General features: G+C 36.5%; 1 protein-coding gene across 1 annotated transcript; it reads right to left on the minus strand.

The window, feature by feature from the left end:
* Positions 1 to 515: 515 nt before the first annotated feature.
* On the minus strand, positions 516 to 9,450 carry vps26a (VPS26, retromer complex component A). The gene is made up of 9 exons (XM_005804202.2): positions 9,378 to 9,450; positions 8,351 to 8,500; positions 7,137 to 7,212; positions 6,136 to 6,292; positions 5,116 to 5,280; positions 4,919 to 5,025; positions 4,717 to 4,818; positions 4,496 to 4,605; positions 516 to 2,820 (listed from the first exon to the last, which is right to left on the minus strand). The coding sequence occupies exons 1-9, from the start codon at positions 9,378 to 9,380 to the stop codon at positions 2,704 to 2,706; spliced, it is 987 nt and encodes a 328-aa protein (XP_005804259.1). The 5' UTR covers positions 9,381 to 9,450; the 3' UTR covers positions 516 to 2,703.
* Between the last annotated feature and the right edge of the window lie 573 nt (positions 9,451 to 10,023).

A 10,023-nucleotide genomic window follows, 5' to 3' on the forward strand; every position in this document is an offset into this window, starting at 1 on the left:
TATTTATGCGTTACATTTAATTTCCCTTTGGGATAATTTTGTTAATTGAACTGGAAATGTGTTTTAGTTTAAATGCAGTTATTTACGCATTTAAATATATACGTATCTTACGTATTAAGATAAAAATTATATAATATATTTAATGACATGAATACCGAAAGTATTTATTGAATTGTGGTACTTTTGGCTCTGAAAGTAATTTGTTTCAGTTTCTTGAATCTGAAAAATGGCGATTGATCAACTAAAGAATAACGAACTTCTCTAATTCTACATGAGGTACGTACTTAATGTTTCTACTAAGCGTTTATGCATCCTTTTAGATTTACAGAAGAAAAAATATCTTCAAAAAGTTGGAAAATTACAATTTAAGTCAGTTTCAAATTATGACTGGCTACTTGACATCTGTCAAAAAAGCATCGGGCCATAAACAGAAAAAAGTTTTTTTTAATTAAAATTAGTTTAATCATTTCCGAATTTTTAGACTGCCAAAAAGACACAAAGTTTTTCAAACTAAGTTCAGTATAAATCTGCTTTATTCATGATTTTAGCTATATACATTTGAGTTTGGTGTATAGAATACATACACACACATTATCCCATACACACAGTCACACAATGACATGAGTAGACAAACATGCAGGAAACAAAGAGGCAGAGACTGTTGGCTTTGAAGTGTTTTTGACCGTAAAGAAAACCCAACAAATTCTGACCAAAAGCCAAAAAAAAAAAAAAACGATTTTTTTTTCAGTAAATTACACCATTTCCACACAAGATAAGACACAGATTACATGATCAAAACTAGAATATAAGGACAGTGAAAACCTGAACTTTAGATTTGTCTGTTCAAACTAATTGAAAACGAATGCAACACCAAACATAAGAAGCAAAAAATAAATAAACATATAAAGCTGATTTAAAATGTGTAGCGAAAAAGAAAAAAGACTCAGAAAATCTGAGGTGAAGTTGTTTCTTGAGTGGTGATAACTTTCAGGAAACTTGCCCCTTCAACACAAAGTACAGCACTGAAGAGCAAAGTGTCCACAGATCAGAGCTGGAGGCAGAAATCGCATGGGACTGATAACAGTGTCATTAAAGCAAGACCTAAACCACAGGTCTGAGCATCACAGTGGAACATCGTTGCATTTACAGTATGTGGAAAGCACATCCCTTCCTGTGGTTACAACAGAAGCCATAAACCGTTTATTACGATATTATTCTGGATATATTGAACCAGTGGGCTCAAAAAGCTTTAACCCCTGAAGACTAACAAGATCAGTAAATATACAGGCTGATCCTTCTGGCTAGCAGCTATGCAGCGACAACAGAGTCGTGTTTTCCAGGTAAAAGTGGAAGGATGCAACTTCTATCTGTGAGCTGTTGAAATGAGAAGGAAAATGTTTCACACTGAGGGACTGGTCAGCTGACAGAAAAAATGTGAATGCAAAGGACAAATATCACATTGTGATCACTGAATGCCTTCATTCTAATTAAATAGGAATTTACAGAATTTCAGCAATGAAATTAAAACTGTATCATCCACCAAACACACCCTGAAATGCTTTTTCATTTTTTTAACAATATGAGCAAACCAATCCCACCATAGCAAATATACGGTATTTCAGTCATAAGCAGAACTGAGAAGGATCAAAGACAACATTGTGCGAAGACTTTGACATGTCATGACCTTTAAAATAATTTACACAAGTTCCTGCTATAGCCTGACACAAACTTTTTAGAGACAAATGAATCGATCTTAGCAAGAGTAAAATGCTTTCTCTTCGATATCTGTAGTGCTTTTTGACAGTCAAACAAAAAACCTGCAGATTATTTGACCTAAATAAATCACCTTAAGATAATTCATTTTAAAAAGATATGAAGCTCTGAACGGCAACCACAGTCACATTAAGGTGGAGTTATGCTTTTCTTTAAGTGAGAACTATAGTGTGGGTTTTACGTCGTTGTGGACACTTATTGCACTTGACTCCCCAATTAAAGCAGAACTTCTGTAAACCGCTGTAACATCTTTGTAGTAATAAATCCGCTCCACTATGACATCCTTGACTCTCCAGCTCAGTGAACGGCAGCTCACAGTCAGGTAGTGTATATAAATACAGAGCGTAATTGTCGCCTCGTTTGGTCTTTGAAGCCTTTCATTCTCAGAGCAGCTCATGCAGACTCTACGAAGCGATACTTTTATGTAAAGTGTGCAGAAACGTGTGAGAGAAAGTCCAGAAGCTCTTGATTCAGAAGAAGTGCTGCAGTGGTCTGTAGCCATCTTCTCCTCCTCTTTCTTTTTGCATTCAGCAGACTGAGACTGTATGGCTTCATGTATGTGTGCTTGCTTTGTGTATTTATAGTCCAGAGGAGCAAGAATTAACTCGGCCGTCTTTTCTAATTGGGCTGCTCTTCACGTTAGCTTTAACATTCGACAGCAGACTTGTGTTGTTGCTTTTGTGTGCATCTGATTGTGTGTTTCAGCTCTAGTTGAGAGCGCCATGGTGGCAGCTCACATCCCAAGCTGTGAAGTGGTGAGCAGGGTTTGTGGGGAAAAGGGAAGTCTGAGGATTACTAATGTGTATTTGTGTTGACAGACATTTCTCAGTCCATGGAGAGAGCAGGGTCAGCCCTCACACCTCTGGCTGTTCTGCAGGAAGGAGCTGTGATGCGTTTGCGTGAGTTTTCAGTTTTTCTCGGGTGCGACCTTCACATCTCCGGCTGCTCTGCGGAAACCGGCTGGCTTCTGGGCTCGGGCGACTCGTAGCGCTGGTGGAAGTTTCTTTTCCTCATCTTCTCTGGAGCTTTTCTCCACAAAACAATCTCCTACACACAAAAGTAGAGGGCAGAGTTAATGGCGCACAGTTTCACCAAACAGAATCAGGCTTAAAAATTTAATTGAAAATGTGAAAAAAGCAAAATACTGCAGCTGAAAAGTCAAAAGAAACGCTTGTAAATTGTATTCAAGGTGCTGCTGCGCCTGTAGTGTCACTCTAAGAAATAACAGACCTCAAGTTTAGCTAGGTTTACAGCTAAGATCAATCGATTCTGAAGAATTTGTATGGTTGTTGTGAAAGTTTTATGATTTTTATTTGCATACTAAGAAAAATCTGCAGTCATGTTCATAGACAACACTAATGACAAAACTGTTTCAATTTGCAATTTAATAATTTTTGTAAACAGAGTCACACTGATGGTCATTTTTTTAGATTAAACCCTAAAGGTTTAAAGTTAACAAAACAAAACTTAAAACTGAGAAGCAGAAGACAAAGACAAGCTGCACAGAAATCTGAGAATATGTGACTCCATCTGCCATCAAGTAATTTAACTTCCTTTCCATCTGCTTTGTGTGTAGAAAAGTATTTGTAGAAAGATTTAAAGTATGTAATTATAACGTTTTAACGTTATAATAATGTTACTGTAATGTTGATGAACTCTAACCTGTAAAGCAAAGATTGATTTTGTGGAGAGATGAGAGACTTGTATGGCTCACTAATACAAAGTATCCAGGTGACACATTAAGTCAGAGAAAAGGGAGATCTGGTGTTAGAATGCTGGTCAGAACTGGAGTAAACATTACAATGTCTACCAATAACACACAAGAATTTTAGTGCTACAAGTAACACTAATAATAAAAAAAGTCAACCTGGTCTCACAAAAGAGAATTTTTAAATCCGTCCACAAGTTTCTGGTTAGTTACGCCTCCCAGCTGTTGCTCTCCTGACTTCCTCTTCATCATTGGATTAAATCCTCACTTTACAAACTCAAATTGAAGCAGGAGAATTTTCTAACACTACTTTTACCTTCAACAGACATGATGTGACACATTCATGCTGGAGTTCAGTGATCCCAAAATCACTCTTTGGCAACTTTGCTCTTAGCTGCCTAAAGCTAATTTTTTTAAACACATTTCTCCACTTTGGACATGGAAATTAGTACAACTATAACTAACAAGCCTGAACACAATTCAAAAGAAGTAAAAATGCAAAAAATAAATAAAATAAGATAAATGTCCTTTAACAGTTGAAAAAAATATCTCCTCAAACGTCATCTCCAACAATGTTAATGTTGCAGTTTGTCAAAATGAACTCATGAACTCTTGTGTATCCAATTATAATTTGCTTGTTTTACACAGAAATCAGTGTTTTATGAGTAATTATATGATGTACCAAATCATCACATGATAAGAAATAAAAGTCAAATGATTCTCACAAACTGAAAATACGTTAAGACAAGGATTAACAAAATATCCTGTGCAAATTGCCGCAGTTTGAATAGTAAAACATTGGGGCATTTCTCCAAAACTGACGTAAAACTGAGGAGTGTCATTTGTTTTGTTTGAAAACTGAACCATTAACCTTTTAAATAAAGTATGAAACCAGCATTTTTTTGTAGCACTAGTTAGGCTAAAAAAATCAAACTTTATGTCCAAATATTTAAAGTCAGCTGTTGGTCTTTGCTTATTTATGAGTATTAGAAATGATGCATCCAGGTGAATTACCTGTTGTTTAAAGTATCTCCTGTCCTCCTCATCCACCAGCACCAGATTGAGAAAGTAGCGAACCGAGAACTTCTTATTAACGTCCCTCATGGTGGCCGTTAAGTCATATCCTGGAAAAAGCAGAGCCAGCGATAAGCTAACAACATAAGTACGGTGATTTATAGTTGCAACAAAGCTTCCAATGCAGATCATCACATGCTTTGGAAGAAGCCAGGACTTACCTGCCAGGAAGAGTCTGATTGGGATCGATTCTCCTTTAACTGGAGCGCCGTCCATGATCTCATACTTTGCAACCGTTTCCGTCTCGGTTGTAGTGCTCGGACCTGACAGAGACAAAAACAAACTAATTAAGTCTTGGTATTAACTGTTGTGCTTTGATTGGGTTTGTTTTATTTTTTACGTGCTGCTGTTCTGGATTCATACCTATGCCTGTTACCTCCTTCTTGATGAGCTGCAGCTCCATGTGCTGGATTTTAATCCTGACCAGGAGGAAGTAAATCTTCCCAACTATCACGTCCTTCAGGTGGTATCTAGCAGACAAAGCAAAGAAATATCCTCAAACTCAATGGAAAATAAGGATGTTTTATTAGAAAGTTGAAACATTAAGTCATCTTTCTTACTTGGATTTGTTGTATTCAAACTCGATGTGAAGACAGTCCTCGATGCCGACCTCCATCTTAATGGAGTTGTTTACGTCTGGATAAGTGGCCAGCTGATGAACAATTAACTCGTATTCCTTTATTAAGTCAGACAGACGGCGGACTATTGTCACCCGGAGGAAATATCTGAGAGAAAAACACAACAAAACGTTCAACCTCAACATCCTAAATCTTTACTGAACAAGATTAAAGTAAATTCATGCAAGTAGAAGCAGGCATGACATTCCTAACTATAATATGTATACAGAGTTTATGGTCTTGATTGATTTTATCCTCTGTCCAATGCAATATTTTTTGTATTTGTAGCAATAACAATCAAAGTGATGATAAAAAAAAATTTAGAAATTCCTCACACTGCTTTTTTGTGTAATTCCTACAAGCTGAGCCCTACGAAAATTATTGTAAGTAAAATTTACACATTATCAAATAGATTACTTCAGCAAAACAGTTTCATTCAACAGCACAATAACTGCATTCAATCATATTTTCAAAAATAAAAATGATTCCAAACATTTATCCAGTTTTAGGGTTTCAGAAATCAGTAAGATTCTTATTTTTTAAGATAAATCACAATTTTCATCACAACCATTTCTCCTCAGTGATGAAAAACAAAACAAAATAAGAGACAGATGCATTTATAATGATGCAAATTATCTCTGCTTCCCACAAGGAACTATTTTCACAACACTATAATTCAGTCCTAGTAACAATTTCAAATCTGTTGAGCCAGAAGGAAAAACACACAGAGCTATACTTTTAGATCCCAGTATAAATCACACCAATATTTACTGGTCCTTTGAGCAGTCACCTCCCCCTGCTGCCTTTCAGCAGGGCAACACAGCAAGATAACCTTGAACAACGTTCCTACAGTCTGTCTGCACCCAGCAGGTTGAGCTGGGTAGTTTTACATTCGCATACCTGCAAAGTAAAAAATGCACAACAGTAAAAATATTAGCTGCAGCCCAGGTGTTGCTAGTGTACCTTAGCCTGACGTTTGCGCCGATGTAGGACTCATAAGGCTTCTCCACCTGCATGAACTCAAAGTCGTAGCTTCTGTTCTGGGTTAGCTCTCCAGGCAAGGCCAGCTCTTTCACCAAGTCCACAAACTCATGGGTGTTGCTCTTATCAGAGAACAGCTCTGAGACAACAGAGAAAGGATAATTAGTGATTGATTATTGCTTACATATGATGTGTTTATAGTTTAACTTCATTAGTTTTAATTCTCCACTGTAGGGAAGAATAAAGCTGGTCAGAGAGAATCACCTCTAAGAGTGAACAATTGTGTCAAACGTGGCTTTTTTTTAATGAAGTTTTCCAAGTGTTTTGTATACATTTACAACTTAAATTAAGTAATCTTATATATTTGTTGGTTGAAATTAGCGAGGTTTATCCTGTTATCTTGACTGCGGTTTGCTTCTGCACACCTTAATTGTTTGTTTACTGAAAATATTTTACAACCTTACTGTGCTGAAAGCCTCCTGCTGCAAACTTATCCGTTGCACTACTGTAAATGTGTCGATATAGATCACATGTGTAATGCTTTAGCTGTCTGATAAACACACAAAACAGACGGGAAATGTGTGCAACCTGAGCCAATACAACTAGAAGCACACCATAATGAAACAATTCCTCCTGTCAACATGGAGAAAATATGGCTTAATTGAAAACAAAGCTGAAAAAGGATGCGCCACGTACAACTATTATATACAGGATAATAAAAAAAAAACTTAAATTAGCATTACATCAATATTTAGTGTTCAGATTCAGTGTAATCTACCCAGTGTTCGCGCACAGGGTGAGGAGGATTTAACATGACGACCACATGCCTTCATAAACCTTTTGTCCAAATGACGACATGTGAACCAACTGCTGCGGCACAGAAGCACAGGTCAAGAACGAAGTCTAAACCTTACGTCTCATCCAGAACACAGTAAACCAGCAACAGCATGATGTGAATTATAAATCAGTCCCAGCTGGCTCACCTATCTGTCCGACAAACTCGATGCGGATCCCCTGATGATCCAGCCGCTTCCCTCCCTGCTTCACATTTAGATTCACCTGCAGAGGGAAAATTAGTTGCGTCAACGTTTATTAATAGCTACACGCTGCCAGTGTTGGGAGCCATATTCCTATTCCAGAAGTGTTGGACACACCAAAGGGAAAAAATGTCCTTTATTTTATTATGCGCTGATTGTTTAGCATTAAGTTCACAATTTAAAATCACAACAATTCAACAAATTATCTGAAATGATCCATTTATTTTTTTCCTTCTAAAACAACATAAAGAATCACTGATAAAGATTAAATATTAGAAATGACAGAACACAAGCACTGAGCATACAAATGAAATAAATTATATATAATTTAAAAAAAATCCAGCAACTAAAATATTTTCTTACTCTGGTTACAAACATTGAGTTAAAACTGGTCTAAAAAATAAACTAAGGCATTTGTATAAGAATTTAAAGCTTTAAATACCTTAAATCGATTATGTGTCTGTAAGGACAGTTTACTGCTGATTAAAATCAACCACACCTCTTATTTTTAAAATCTTCATATAAACGTTGTAGTTTATTAACAATTCTATAACAATTCTACAACGTTAGTCCATTTAAGGTTGGTCACAAAATTAGCTTAAAAAAAAATCAACAAAAAAAAACTTTTTCAGCCAAAAGGTCCAAATAAAGTAAATCCTAAATAAAACAGTTGAATTTCAGGCTTGGATACGACACTTGTGGTGAATATGTGCTATGTAAATAAACTGAATTTAAAATATCAAACCCAAATACCTTTGACCCTGTTTAAACATCAGGAGGCATTATGTAGACACCTTTAACCTTTGACCATCTAGTCACATTTTCATGTTGTTTTTACAGTGAGATTTGATTATTTTCTGTCTCTTTTCAATCACCGTTTTTTGCCTTTTGGGCGTTGCACTGCATTTTTTTACCTTCATCATTGTACCTTTACAGTTTTATTTATTAATTTAATTTCATTTAATGACTTGATAGAGATCATAACTACAAAATTTTAGCATTTTTAATTCCTGGGGGAAAAAAAAAAACTCCAGTCAAAACAAACTCAGGCAACAACGGTTACAAAAAATGGCAACAAAATGATTATTTTTCACAAGTATGAAGTGATAATACATGAATACAAAATGGGGATGAATTTTGCTCACGAGAACCATGTTCACCTTTCCAGACACCGACTCTCCATCATAGAACAGGTAGTGTTTCTCCACTTTTCCATCTTCTGTCTTTAACTCGGCGGTTTTTCTGTTCTCTGCATCATTCAGCACCACATCTATATCACATACCGGCCCAAACAATCCTCCCAGAAAACTCTGGAAACAAAGAAAACACGATACATGAGAGATGTGCCGCAGATATTGTGTTGACACCAAAACTGTGGAGAAACAGTATTTTTTATTACAGTTTTTGGCTTCTTAAATGGACATTGTGCCTTTTTTCAGCATTTGTAAGGCTTACACTTACAGCAGGAGGATTTGTTTACACACTATATTACTGTGGGATGTGGGAATAATAAGTTTCTGTGCTATAAAGTCAAATTCCCCAAACTGCTAAACCAGACTGAAGGATAATAGCAGCCTTTGATGTTGCCACAACAACCCCAATCATCACCAGCTGCATTGACAACATGCTGCAGCATGCAGGAGCTAAAGATGTTGAAGAATGAGCTCAGTCATCAGGATGACAGTCAGCTGCACAGGAGGAATCAATGAGGCGAACAGAAAAACTTTACAGTGCAGTCACTGAGAACTCACAACACAAGCAAATTTCTTCATGATCGACAGAGATGATTGATTTATTGTAAGGAATTTAAAGGGCTGCTGCAGTTGCTCAGAGTGCATGTGACATTTCAACTTCACATTCCAGAGAGCTAGCCAGGGCACATTACCAAAACCCACTTGCTGCACCTACATACAAATTAAGCACGCATTAATAAAGCTACTAAACATTAATGGTTGAGAGGACCGTTTTAAAAAGCTGTTAAGTAGTTAGAAAGCTAAAACATGTCAGGAAAAACGGCTTAATACTGATGCTAATTAGCCCAACCCTGAAAGATTATCCCTGACAGACTTTTATTTCTGCTGTCCAGTTCACTTCACAGGCCCTTGCGGTGTTGAGGTGTTTTTAATCTTTATTTAAAAGTAAAACAACTTCAACGTGTTGTCGGCTATGTCTTGGTTTTATACTCACCATCTCGCCGTCTTGCCAGTTGGAGCTAACTGCTAGCCTCCCTCCGTTTAGCCTGACGGTCTGCAATAGGAGGGAGGGAGGGAGGGGGGGCGGTTGGCGTAGTAACAGGTTTCCCGTCACGTGACCTGCGTGATGTGGGTGTGGGCGGAGTCAGTGGAAGCCGGAACACCTCAGATGACGTTGTATAAGTAAGAGTAGCACTAGTTCGACATGTTTTTACTCAGGTAAAAGTAAAACGTAGCTGTCCAAGAAATTACTCAAGAGTAAAAAAGTATTTGGTAATGTTAATAATAATGTATGTTTTTTAATATTTAAAAATTACATGATCAGATGGGCCAAAATCTCAAGTTAAGTGGAAATGTTGGTCTTGTAAGGACGAGAATTACAATAATTTGTATAAATAACACAAAATAACAAAATCAAGCAAAAATAATTTTTTACCAAATCAGTTTCTTTCAATAAAAAACTTTAACAAAAACCACAGGCGTGTGTCTGGTGATTTTTTTTTCTTCGTTAAAACATGTTTGTTTTTCATTCAGTGAAGTTACTCACATTGGGTAGAGTATCCAAAACATTTTACTCAAGTAAGACCAGCAATACTTCATAATATTCAATTAAAAGCTAAAAATACTCATAAAAGTAAATG

Source organism: Xiphophorus maculatus, chromosome 4 (assembly GCF_002775205.1).
Source record: "Xiphophorus maculatus strain JP 163 A chromosome 4, X_maculatus-5.0-male, whole genome shotgun sequence".
Lineage (NCBI taxonomy): Eukaryota > Metazoa > Chordata > Actinopteri > Cyprinodontiformes > Poeciliidae > Xiphophorus > Xiphophorus maculatus.

Bases quoted from the DNA above. Each gene is read 5' to 3' on its own strand.
- vps26a (XM_005804202.2), bottom strand. The intron at 5,026-5,115 runs GTAAGAAAGATG...TTTGTCTGCTAG, and splicing joins TTTGAATACAACAAATCCAA to ATACCACCTGAAGGACGTGA. The intron at 4,819-4,918 runs GTATGAATCCAG...TGTCTCTGTCAG, and splicing joins GAAGGAGGTAACAGGCATAG to GTCCGAGCACTACAACCGAG.